Source organism: Cladophialophora carrionii (assembly GCF_000365165.1).
Source record: "Cladophialophora carrionii CBS 160.54 unplaced genomic scaffold supercont1.9, whole genome shotgun sequence".
NCBI classification, from domain to species: Eukaryota; Fungi; Ascomycota; class Eurotiomycetes; order Chaetothyriales; family Herpotrichiellaceae; genus Cladophialophora; species Cladophialophora carrionii.
This window is the reverse complement of record NW_008481834.1, coordinates 308,580-321,623: the sequence shown is the minus strand read 5'-3', so window position 1 is coordinate 321,623 and position 13,044 is coordinate 308,580. Positions and strand designations below refer to the sequence as shown.

At 54.0% G+C, this 13,044-nt stretch overlaps 3 protein-coding genes across 3 annotated transcripts; 1 reads left to right on the top strand and 2 right to left on the bottom strand.

Moving 5' to 3' along the window:
- Positions 1-1,922: 1,922 nt before the first annotated feature.
- Positions 1,923-5,181, bottom strand: G647_09198 (uncharacterized protein; the record flags this gene model as incomplete). The annotated part of the gene is made up of 2 exons (XM_008733503.1): positions 1,923-4,906; positions 4,956-5,181. 2 exons carry the CDS (start codon positions 5,179-5,181, stop codon positions 1,923-1,925), a joined length of 3,210 nt encoding a protein of 1,069 aa, XP_008731725.1.
- A 1,049-nt stretch (positions 5,182-6,230) lies between these two features.
- G647_09197 (uncharacterized protein) lies at positions 6,231-7,403 on the bottom strand (the record flags this gene model as incomplete). The annotated part of the gene is made up of 1 exon (XM_008733502.1): positions 6,231-7,403. One exon carries the CDS (start codon positions 7,401-7,403, stop codon positions 6,231-6,233), a length of 1,173 nt encoding a protein of 390 aa, XP_008731724.1.
- Positions 7,404-9,534: 2,131 nt separating this feature from the next.
- G647_09196 (uncharacterized protein) lies at positions 9,535-12,942 on the top strand (the record flags this gene model as incomplete). Its single annotated transcript, XM_008733501.1, has 1 exon — positions 9,535-12,942. One exon carries the CDS (start codon positions 9,535-9,537, stop codon positions 12,940-12,942), a length of 3,408 nt encoding a protein of 1,135 aa, XP_008731723.1.
- Positions 12,943-13,044: the final 102 nt, after the last annotated feature.

Below are 13,044 nucleotides of genomic sequence, written 5' to 3'. Positions count from 1 at the left end.
GAAAGGGAAACCTCGAAGACATCCCGTAGTGATACGTATGTAAAATACAGTATGTCTCAAAGACTCGTCGCCCATCGCCCGCAGTCACCATTACGCATGAAGACCAGTGTCTGTCTATCTCTAGTGCACCATCGAGTGCTTCTTCTACCGAGTCCTCCTCCACCGCGTCCTCCTTCCAGCGGACTAAGGGTGTTGGATTTATTAAATTGCTTATCTGACCCCGGGCAACTAGCGTCTGGTGTCTGGTGCACGATACAGTCGTCGTGCAAGATAGGGTAGTCGTTCACAGTCTCAACGCGCTGGTCGACAATAATCATCCCTGGCTTGTATCCCCAGGACTGACAAAACCAAGACACTCTTCAATCATCGTCCAATTCGGATTGTCGCTTCGTGTACTCAGTACAGCAATTAGAGAAGCCATCGAGTATATACTCTAGTACACGAGTAGACTCCTGGATCGTTCGTTCGCACGAAAGGATCCACCGTAAAGTTGCCGTCTCGCGTCGTCGAGAATCGCAAGGCTCTCATCCCTATCCTGTGCGCCGCTCATAGCGACTTTTTGAGCACACGCTGTGACGCTACATATCATACCGTACGGAGTACCCCACTTTGAGCTTTACCGCTGCTCTCATCCTTCGACTGTCGTAAGGGACTTTAAACCAACTCGGGAGGTGTTGCTGCGTCCGGGCCCTAAAACAACGGGCTGCACAATCGTGAGGCCAACTTGTCAATAATTAGACAGTGCCTTGCAGCATTCACGGGAAGGGCGATTGGACATGTCTACCGAGTACAGAAATCTTCACACCGAAAACAATAAGCCTTGAGTGGAGGCCATGAAGCCACTAAGCGTAGCTAAGCCAAGCTATGTATTCATGGAGAAGAACATTGAGATGGACCACTGAGCAGGGAAGGACAAACAGGGAAACAAAAGAGAGTCCTTGTCTTGGCCTTGTGTACCTGGTAACCTCCCGAGCAACTCCTCGTATACTCACGATAATGTAGTTCGCCCACAAATGAATATATTCGGGTCCCCTAGGCCGGTCCCAACCCATAGTCCTGAGATATGCTCTCTTCTCCTTGCTCATCACGTCACGAATACACGAATACACGAATACACGGCATATGAGTATCGTGCCTAGGTTTCAGCAAGCTGGCACTGCTCATTGGATGCACACGATGGAGTTAACGATGCAGCGGTTCGTCCATATGGTCCCACCCAGGGAATACTAACTACAAAGCACGGCACAAAGCACGGCACAAAGCACAGATAGGATCGGCTTGACGGTTCGCACATAGGCGTATATCGTTGCAGATGGTCTCCCCTCAAAAGGACAACGAGCCTGTGCCCTGTGGCGTGTTGCCTGTCACTGTAGCAGGGGAACCGCACTGATCGACCATGACCGGGGAGCGCCTCTGTCTTTGCCATATCGTGGTAAGACTTTGGTCGACGCCACAGATAAAAAGGCAATGGTCCTACCTGCGCGTCTGGCTTTAAACTGGCAGCATATATGAGGTCAGCCCCGTCCTGAGACGCAACCCTACGCACTGCTAGCGACGTGCCGTCAAAGTCTAGTCCGTGGCAAGGCCTCGTCCGGCGCAATCGGCGGCGTTACAAAGTAGACTCGAACATAAAAGAAGCTGGATCAAGAAGAGAATTTTGTAGATTGATGGCCACTTGAACCACCAGCACTCGATTACCCATACACCGGCTTGTTTTCCACCTCGTTGTTTCAACCCTCGCAGCAATGCTGAATTCAACCTTTGTATACGCGCTCGTCATGCAACATCACATAGGCCAGAATTGTTTGGCCGGCAGAACTCGCTCTGCAGAGTAAGGTGCAACCGTCACACATCAAACTCGGCTTGGTACACCATCCCATGTTGTTGTCTAACCATTCCTTTCGCAGAACCCAACGCCTAATTCACCGTCCGTTGGTGACCGCAGTAGCCAGCCTCTTGCTCATAAAGTCAAAAAATGCAAACTGACTTGGCGTAGAACCATACTCGTACACGAATCGACTGGCCAGGTAACTTCCAAAGATGGATTTAAGATATTTGTCCGGCACCCGTTGCAGAATCTTGTCCAAGCCAATCTTCTGCTGGAGAGTCTGAGGCAATGCTTCCTTGAACACCTGCATCCTCAACGTCTTGTTGTCCCACAGTTCCTTGAAGTTCTGGAGGTCTTCGTCGAGCTTGGTGATTGCGAGTGACAGTTGGTCAGAGAGCGTGGAGCGGGGGATGCCGGTGGCCTCATTCTCACGCCAAATAGCTTCGAATTCGAGACGCGCGTTGCGTTTGATGGTCTCTTGCACCTCCTTGACATAGGTCTTGTAAAACTCAGGCACAGTGCCGTCGGCACCGACGCACATGTTCTCAATGAAGCCTTTGTCGTCAAAGGACAAGCTTGCCAGGACCTCTAGCGAAGACGACGTAACACCGCCCTTGTTCGCGGACGCGTCTTTGTATATGATACAGCCAGCTTTCTCGAGGCGGAGCTTGGCATCTTGGGTGATGAAGAGATTGGCGCCCTCGACGATGTATGGGATTGTGCATTTGCCATTTGAGATCAGCTTGGAGGTGGTAGAGAGATCAATCGACTCGGGGCGACCACCGCAGGGAACAAAGAGGTCGTACTGCGACCCATCGCGCAGATGGAAAGTATTTCGGAAGGTCATGCCGTTGTTGACTTTCTCGCCAGACGGCAAAGTGACGTTCGTCTCGTCGACCAGTACACGATACCCTTGTGGCGACAGTTTCGAAATATCGTACTCGGCAATCATCACTCGTTTCTTCGCCAGACGCACCAACTCTGCGTGATCCAGTCCGGCGGGATCCACTAAAACCCCAGACCCGTCGACAATGGCAGTGTACTTTTCGTTGCCGAGGAGTATTTCGTTGGACCCCAAGTCTCCGTCCGGCCCTCCGGTCTGGAGTTTTCTGATCTTGCTCGGGTCCAGGTTCAACTTGCGGTAGATGCCCAAAACGTACTCACGGACTGACAGTGTAGTCATGCCATAAGCATCGTGAGGGATGCCGCCAAGCTTGGGGCTCTTGCCGGTGAAGAACGATTTCCACCAGGGTGCACCTCTGGCTCGGGCATGTTCTGTAGCCCAATCAACCAGATCTGCCGTGTTCTCGTCAGGGCCCATGAAGAGGATCTCTTCTTGTCCATGTAAATCGACGATAGGGTCCTTGATGCCAGGACTGGTGGGGGGCAAGAGGAGGTCCATGATGCTATCGATGTACTTCTCAAATGCGACGCGCGCCTTATCTTGGTGCTGGTAATCCAAGAGGATCACCCCTTTGGATCCGCCTTCTGGGATGTCCTTGTTCTTCCTCTGTTGAGTATTGGCGAGGTTGTAATTCTCGTCGAATTGGGTCCGGGCATTGATGGCGTATAGCTCCTTGTTACGGGACTTGACGATACGAATGCCACCGCGCGCAATATCGCGGAATCGCAGATGGAAACCTCTGAACTCGGACCCAATGACCAAAAACATGCCATACAGTGGCTGGGGGTATTCATGCTCCGGCAAGAAGTCGACGCTGGGCTTGAGGCGGAAACTGAGCGCCACCTTGGTTGGGGTATAGAAGTTGGTCTTCAAAACCGCTCTGTTGAAGGTCAAGAAGTACTGCATGACCATTTCGTCATGCTGGTTCTGGGTAGTCTTGGAGATCAGCTCCGAGAGCGTCGCATCATCGATGACATTCTTTACATCCAAGCGAAGATAGCTCAGCGTCGGGATGAAGTCATCTTGTTCGCCTCTGGTCTGCACGTAGTGCGCGCTTGCAAACGAGAGATAGAGATTGCGGATAAGGTCTGGGTACTTGTTGATGATCTCAAGGATGTACTCCGAGGTAAACGTCTCCGTTCGCAGGCGCTTCTTGATCTTTGAGAGCAGCTCGGCATTTGCGTTGGTATCTCCCTTGAGTGCCGCCACCAAAGACGTATACTCTGAGCCCAATCGGTTCAGGAACTGCTGGACAAATACATGCACACAATGAGCGTAGATACTCTCTTGAAGGCTCAAGTTGCCGCTCGCAAACTGTCCCTGCAACTTGTTCTGCGGAATGCAGAAGAGCAAGGAGACTTCTTTGATGATCTGGTGGATTGCGGCCTCGATGGGAGGGAACCTCGACTTGGCAATGTCGCCGCTGGCGGGTTTGAGGTACAGGGAGATGACCGTGATGCCGTTGGAGAATTGCTCAACATATTTTCTGGAACTCGTAACTCCGTAGTAGTGGTACAGGTCCGACAAGGCACTGAAGACACCCATGGCTGAACCTTGGCGATAGGCGATAACAAGTCGCTTTTCCCGTGTACCCTCCATGTCGAACATCTCGATGACGGGACCCGTCCTCGACACGGCATATGTAATGATCTCCTGGTAGATCTCTTTTGTCTTCTGTGTTGCCTTTTGGAGGAACCGCTTCTCACCAATGACTTCAATATCGGTCTCGTCTGGGCCGGTGTTGGGGTTGCTGAACTGACATTGGTAGATGAAATAACACCGCAGGGATTGATCTGGGTTGTCGGGCAGAGCATTATTGGATCGAAAAGACTCGACCCTGTAGCTCCTCGCCGGTGTAGAGCCGTCAATGTATTTTTCGTCGATCCGCTGCTCGTACCGAGGGCCCTCGATGACGCTGACTCCAGGCGTGCTTGTGTCTATGTAGACTGCATGATCGGATGCTTCTTTTGCCAGTCTGATCTCCAACTTCTTGTCATCTCGTGCGTAAGCGGCCAACTTTGCGGCGTACAGGGAGAGGATGTTGCTGGCAACGGCCTCGACGGTCTCGGTGGAGAAGTACATGTCATCGATGCCCAGGGAGTTGTAGAACCATTCCGTTTCGGACGCAATAAAATCGCTGGGCAAGAAGCCCTTGTCTTCGATCAGGTCCATAACTGTCCTCGGGATCAGCACCTGCTCAGGGTTAGTGGACTGCAAACATACCCTCTTCCATCTGCGCCTTCTTGCCCTCAAATTTGGGCGCGACATATCCTGAACTATGATCCGAGAGAATGCGGTGCAGCGACTGATTAGACTGGGAGGCGCCGGGTACTCCCAATAACGTCGGCTGGGGTGAAGGTTGTCTTCCTGGTGTTCTGACGACCTGGTCCAGGATCTTGTGTTTGGCCGGGTTCAGCGGCTGGTCACCGTTGGCTGAGAGATGATCCATGATGTGGCCGGAGAAGGAGTGTGGCACCTCGATAATCAGAAAGAGAATTCGAAAGTGACAGCAGAGGGAGTGAGAGAATGCCAATGGAATGTAAGATCAATGTGAAAGGAGGGGGCTGCTGCCGAGTCCAGGAGCTGTTCTTTGGGCAGGTATACGTGTGTTCAGCTCCTAACGCTGACTCCAACTGAGATCAATTCCAGGTCAGCTGCAAATCCGGCCGGGTAGAAAGACCCGATAGTGCGCGGAATTTGACCTGATGAGAGGAACAAAGGAGAATGTTGCTCTCAATCCAAGCGAGTGAGGCCGAATTGGTGAACACGCACTCCGTTCGGTCAGACCCCTTCGGATCGCCAATGCCGCCGGATCGATAAGAGCAAAGAAAGATACGAAAGATCTCACAGCAGCTGAAACACTTGGTTGGGGCCGAAGCGCGCAATACGTGTCTCCCTTTCGCACACCTGCGGCCAACGTGGCCCCTTCTTATACACCGATCTTCTGAGGCAAATCGCGCAAAAGTTTTTCGCTGGCGCAGTCGCATGCATCACATGGTGGGAAGACAACAGCGAATTCAGGAACTTGTTACGAGACATCATCGTCACTTCCCCCGCAATTGGATAGCCGCCCGGTGCCTGGATGGAGCCTCGCTGGGCCAACTTGACCGGATCGATGCTAGCAGTCCCCAGGAACGGGCGCAGCCCTATCAGCTGCCCGCGTTGCGATGCTTGTGCCGCGCTGCACCGCTTAGCATCGGAGCGAATGGGATTTGGCCCTGTTCGACAGCCACTGAGATCGGGCAATTGTGAAAAGAGGCCAGGAAGAAATCCAAGTGATTCTGCAGAGTAACACGGGACGAAAAACGACCGGACGCCATAGCCGCTGTTGGGCACAGTCAATCGGCCTCGTCCTGTCGTATGCATTGCCATTCCCATCAGCCCTGATCATGTCATTCATATCCAAACAGGAACTACACATACACGATTCCATAATCCGCAGTCCCAAACCTTTCACGCGGAAACGCCAACAACGCTGCCCGAATCCATCGTCCAGCCTCATATCCGAGGCCTATGCTCAATAGCTTCGTCCTCTGCCTCAGCCGTCAAGCTGCTACTCGCGCCGTCCTGCCTGGTCGAATCCAGCTCTCCGTCCTTGTCCGGGTCGTAGGATATGATTCTTTCCAGCTGGTCAGACCGTTTCGGGCTTGGAGACACATTTCTCGCCTTATGGGCCTCGTCTTCATCGACAGATCGGCCGTCTCCCGGACCGTCCTCTGCCAACAAAGCGCCGTGCTCTCCATCTCTTTCGCGCTCATTGTGCTCCCCACCGTCGAGTTGTGGCCCATTCTTCTGTTTGATAAATGTGTCGATGATGTAGTACTGAAGCGCGTTCATGATGAGAGGGAATATGAACATGACAAATGCAATTTGTACGGCTTCGTTGCCCTCGGTCCAGCGCAGCGCCCAATCCCCAACTCTCCCCAGCCAAGGGCAAAGTTGGAATATGATGAAGACACAAATTTTCATGCCGATGAGGCCCAAGAAGTAGAGCAGGCACTGCTTGGCCCACCAGCCAGCCTTTGGGGGCGTGCCATAATGGCCCGACTCGATCGATTCGGGGGGCCGCGCCAGAGGTGTGTAACTCGCGCCAATGGTCAAAATCTTCAGGATGCCAATCAAGATAGGGATCCCGAGAGTGGTGTCAATGGCCAAGTTGAGCAGGTAGAAAGAACATGGATTTGGCTGGTATGCTTCGGTCGTTTCTGCTCCTAGTGTGGTCGCTGCTGCGTTGACAACGCTCTCGCCAATCTGCCCAGACGAGAACATGGACATAAGGAGGTTCAACAAATGCAGCAGAACCGATCCAACAACCTGTTTAGACACATCAAAAGACCACACCTTCAGGGGCCGCTGTGGCCTTTCTCTCCACCTCTTGAAGACCAAAGATAACAGAGCCAAAGCGCCCAGCGCTGCTTGAACCAAGATGGCAAAAGGGCCTAGCAACTTGCATTCACCACCACTATCGTCGTCGTCCGACATGGGAGCGGCAGGAGACTTGGTTGGGTTGGGAATAGACGCCAAGGTCTGTGACGCTGCCGCCGTGGCTATACTGAAGATGAGGGACGTGCCTGTCACTGCGACGCTCGGTGGTGAGGAAGTTTGGAGGGCTGAAACGATGTCATGGTCGAATGGCGCGGCCGGCGACGAAGGTAATCCAGGAGGGTGCATGTGCGCAATGAAAGGAGGCCACTCTAATACGGACCCATATGTTGGATCTGGTGACAATATGTGTCAGCCTGCTGGCACGACGCGTGGTCTGAAGGTTTGCAAAAGTCAAGTTGAAGGAGGCGCAGAACTTTGGAGGCAGCATTTGCCATCCAGCAGGCGGGGGATGCAGCCGCTGCCAAGCCACTTCGTCATTCATTTCGTTTACGACGGATGCGATTGTTGATAACTCGCATACAGGACTCACGTAGCATTGCCACGAGCGATACCTGAATCCTCGCTCGTAGATGGGTACGATACTGAGGACATGTCGCTGTGCTGCTTGAGCTACCAGATCCATACAGGAAAATAAAGACACTTCTATCACGGAAGTCTCGCTCATATCTGGTGGTCAGCTCACTCCACTGTGAGATCGATCTCGCGAACACACAGCCTCCTCCCTGGTCTCTGCAGGTACCGTATACTAAAACGGTCCTATGGCACCCTGACTGGCAGAATATCACTCATCGGTGCCACCACAGTGCTGCCTGGGCCTGCATATCCGGATTGCCCCAGTTTGACAATGCTGTGTATGATAATAACATCTCAGCTGGACACGATGAGGCATGCGCTGGGTACATATGATACTTGTGGACGCGACTGAGCCCACGACAGTTTCATCCAGACGCTCGGTGACTCTCATAACTGACCCTTCTAGGTAGCCTTTCAAACTGTGGGCCACGCTACTAATAGTCGTTCTAACTTGTGGCTTTCCTTACACTAACTTCAGCTTGTTCATCTGGAAAAGATATTAGGATGTCGTCGCTGAAGGCAATTCGAGTTCCAGGACAAGGTAGATAACTCGAGGTAAAGAGGCCTGGAATGGGAAGCACATGAAAAGCAACGATGGCGAGGCGTCGAGGTTAACAAACAACGCCGGTATCTACAGCCGTGCCGTTCATACTCTGCTCTTTTCCAAGAAGCGGCAACAGATTGCTGTTGGAGGAAGACGAACCAAGCATGGTCCCCTACAAGACAAGGCGGAGATACCTCAACCTTCAAGTTGCGCCAGACGGGTCGATATCGGTCCTGAATGAACGCGAGACTTGTCAACGACTCCATAAAAGGCACCAGTTGCAGTTCATAAGTGCCACAGTTTCCAAGGCAGGGTACGGCTATCAATACGGCTAGTCGTCTATCACCTTCATCATCCGAATCGACCCTACTGAGCCGGAATATGCCAATCTTCTGGCATCGGCCCAACTAATCTTAGGGTTCAAAGTGGCAGGAGATCGAGCTACGATACGACGCCGCACCAATCTGAGGAGACAAGACGGCTCCCGTGGCTCTACGCCTCTCTCCGATGGGAGCAGCATTGATCATGAATCTTATGCTTTGAGGCTCTGCACTCTGACCGTCAAAGCCTGACCTTGTGCGCAGGGAGATTTCCATGATAAAGATAGGCCAAGGAAGAGATAGGGGCAGTCCGTACATAGTACCTGGTCAGTGCCAGTACGTGTCTGGAGTCCAACAGTCCAACCTAGGAAATGCCGAGGTCGGTACCGTGGAGTCCCTCCAGTCTACTGCCGAGATTTGGAGAATTCGCTCGCCGCTCATCCTCCTCTGGCATTAATCGCCCCAGTACCGGGTACGGGATGCCGCCCTGTGCTTGTTGGAGCAAAGGCATATTATGAAGCATGCTCCAGACATCTCGGTAAGTCACGTGTTTTTCACGTGACCGACACGTAACTCACTTGCGTACGGGGTATAGCCACCTTTCCTTCTGCTACAGCCTCTCTCAGTGGGCAGCATCATTATACCTCTCGCTCTAACAGTGCTCGCCCCCGGCACGCCCCTTGCTCCATGGGAAATGACGGCCATGACGGATGATCCCTTGTCCTAGTGTGAGGTAAGGTCAGAGCACTCAGTCTGCTGGACAGCCGTGCTGAATGCCGATCAGCCGAGCAGCCGTGGGCCGCGGTACAGTAACAGTTTTGGAAGTACGGAGTACGAAGTACTCCGTACACTTTTCATGAACACTGCAGACCAGACCACCTGGAAAACGAGACACAGCCTCATTAATGTGCGTGACACGCGACCGTGGTTATCACTCTCCAGTAGAAGACGACCGCCGCCTTGGTGGGTTGCCTCCAGGATGTCTTCCTCTCGACCCATCAAGGTTCTCATAGCGAATCGGTCCGAGATAGCATGCCGGCTCATCAGGACATACTCACTCTACTCGAGCATTCACACCGTAGCTCTGTTCACGCCCTCTGAGAAGGATGCGGCACACGTGCGTCTTGCCACCGCATCAGTGGCGCTCCCCGGAGAAGGTCCACGTGCGTATCTGGACGCGGCCAATATCGTCGACATCGCGAAGAAAGAAGGATGCTGGAGCATCGCGCCTGGCTACGGGTTCTTGTCCGAAGACGCCGGGTTCGTGAAACTATGCGAGGATGAAGGCATCGTGTTCATCGGTCCGACGAGCGAGCAGTTGGCACGACTGGGAAACAAGATGAGCGCGAGGTCATTGGCAGCAGATGCAGGTATACCGGTTCTAGATGGCACCAAGACCGTCCTCGATCGAGGGTCCTCCGTCACAGAAGTCCTGGCGTTTGGGAAGAGCCTAGGCCCCGCCAGCAAGATCATTCTGAAGGCCGCAGCTGGCGGCGGAGGGCGCGGCATCCGCATCGTCGATGACAGTACGGACGAGCAAGCCATTCGCTCGGCTTACGAAGCTTGTCAGCGAGAGGCACAGGCATCCTTCGGCGATGGAAGCTTGTTCGCGGAGCGATATCTACAGGGTGCTAAACACGTTGAGGTCCAGCTTCTGGGGGACGGCACTGGAGAAGTCTGCCATTTCTGGGAGCGAGAATGCTCGCTCCAGCGCAGAAATCAGAAGGTCGTCGAGGTTGCGCCTTCGCCTTCCATCACGCCACGGCTGAGGCGAGCCATCATCGAAACCGCGGTGAAACTGGGAAAAGCAGTGAAGCTGCGAAGTCTCGCCACAATCGAATTCCTTGTCGATGCAGCAACCGAAGGCTATTATTTCATGGAGGCCAATCCGAGAATACAAGTCGAGCATACCATCACCGAACAGATCAATGGCATTGATTTGGTCGATTTACAACTTCAGGTTGCCTTGGGACGAACGCTGGCAGACCTGGACATAACGCAGGAACCCCCACCACCTCGACTTACATCCATCCAGCTACGCATCAACGCCGAAAGCTTCAGGCAAGATGGCACCGCGCAGCCTGAAGCGGGGACTATTCGACAGGCACATTTCCCTACAGGGGCAGGCGTGCGAGTCGAGACGGCTCTCGAAGGAGGCCGGCCGTATGCTGTCAGCCCTTTGTTCGACAGCCTTTTGGCGAAACTCATCGTCACCTCATCTTCATATGAGTCTGCACTGCGGCTAGCTCGTCGGGCCATCGACGAGACAACGATCGTAGGATGCAGGACGAATCAGGCGTTCCTGATGGCTTTGCTGGATTTCCCAACCGTGCAAGAGGGCAAGAGCAACATTTTGACCATCCAGGAGAACTTCGAGGCGCTGTACAGCGCCACCCAGCAGTTCGAAGACGCGTTGCGGGCTAAGGATGATCGCATCTCCGAAGAAGCTACCTCGCCAATGGAGGATGCGGCTAAGGTTGAGCGACCTGCAGGTTCTGAAGAGCTGCTCGCACATGTCACGGGGGTTGTCCTCTCCATGAAAGTGAGTGCAGGCGACAAGATCACTGCCGGCCAAGAACTGGTCATTCTTGCGGCGATGAAGATGGAACATTCCGTCCGGAGCGCCCACAATGGTGTTGTGGTGAAGGTGGCCGTCACGCAAGGACAGCAAGTCAATGCCGGCGATGCCCTTCTCTTCACCCGCTCGGTTGGCGACAGCTCATCCAGCAATACCCACGACCTAGCCGAAACCGAGAACCCAGAGGAGCTGCGACCGGAGTTGACGGAGCTGAACGAACGTCAGGCCTTTCTACGGTACGCTGCCCGCGATGAGGACGTGGCCAAGCGCCACGCGAACGGATACCTCACGGGCCGGGAAAATCTCGAATTGCTCGTAGACAAGGATTCCTTCATTGAATATGGAGGGCTCGTGGTTGCGGCACAGAGGAAAAGGTACCACCTGTCCCATCTCATCGCTCGCACAAGCGGAGATGCCATCATCGTGGGCTGGGCGAAGATGGACTCTCATCCAGTCGCACTTGTCATTGGCGACTACCTCGTCCTTGCCGGCACGCAAGGACATTTCCATCATCAGAAGTTAGACCGTATCTTCCAATCCATCATTGATCATCCTGCGCCCCTGGTGTTGTACGCGGAAGGAGGTGGTGGGAGGCCAGGTGACACCGATCACTTGAGCATGGCGGGCCTCAAGACGCCATCATTCGCTCTGTTGGGCGAGATCAAGGCAAGAGGGATTCCTTCCGTGGCGGTGGTGAATGGATACTGCTTTGCCGGCAACGCTGCACTCTTGGGAACATGCGACATTGTCGTAGCTACGAGAGGCGGTTCCAAAGGTGCGCCATCGAGGAAGTCGACCACAATCGGCATGGGCGGTCAAGCCATGATCGAGGGCGGTGGCCTCGGCCGATTCGAGCACGAACATATCGGTCCCGTCGATGTCCATATGCGCGCGGGTGGCATCGACGTGCTTGTGGACACCGAGGTCGAAGCTGCGCCGCTCGTCCGCAAGATCGTTGCTCTGTTCACACATCCGCAGCTGCCACCAGCGGAGAGTGCTTACACATCGGATCCTCTTCGCCTCCGCACCGCAGTGCCGCCACTGTCATCTCGTCGCCGAGCGTACGATGTTCGTCGTGTCATCAACCTACTCCTGGACGACGATAGCTTCATCGAGTTCTGTCCCGAGTGGGGTCTCTCTGTGCTGACCGGCTTTGGCCGCATCAACGGCCACGCCGTCGCAATCATAGCTTCCGACTCTTCATCCCCTCTAGGCGGTGCCATCGACGTCACATCCGGAGCAAAAGTCAACCGCCTTCTCCGTCTCCTCATCCGCCTCGGTGGCATGCATCTCGTCAGCCTCTGCGATACCCCTGGCTTTATGGTCGGCCCCGACTTCGAGCGCTCGATCGAAGCTCAAGGTGCCGGGAGCACGTACCGCTGCTTCGGTGACTGGTTCGGCAACGCCCAAGAATTTGCCCTTGTCGGCGGTCGCGTCCTAGGAATCGTCCTGCGAAACGGTTTCGGACTGGGCGCACAGGCGATGCTCGGTGGTGGAAGTTTGAACAACAGCATGTGCGTGGCGTGGCCGAGTGCCGTTTTCGGGGGCATGGGGATCGAAGGCGCTGTAAGGCTGGCGTACAAAAAGGAGCTAGAAGCTATCACCGATCTCGACGAGAGGAAGAAAAAGGAGCAGGAGATGATCGATTTCATGTACGACGAAGGGAAGGCCCTCAACATGGCCATGGCGGCTGAGATCGACGGTGTGATTGATCCGGCTACGACGAGGAGGTGGCTGGAGCAGATGCTTAAGGTGTTACCGGAGAGAGTGCCGAGCTATGTCAAGGCAAGAAGACGTGCGAAGATATGAGAAAAAGGAAGTCCATTGGCGTAATGAATACGTCGATTCGTACCGTTAATTTGGTATCTAGTAGATCTGGGGAAGACCTAGAACCGGGCCATATTCATCGAC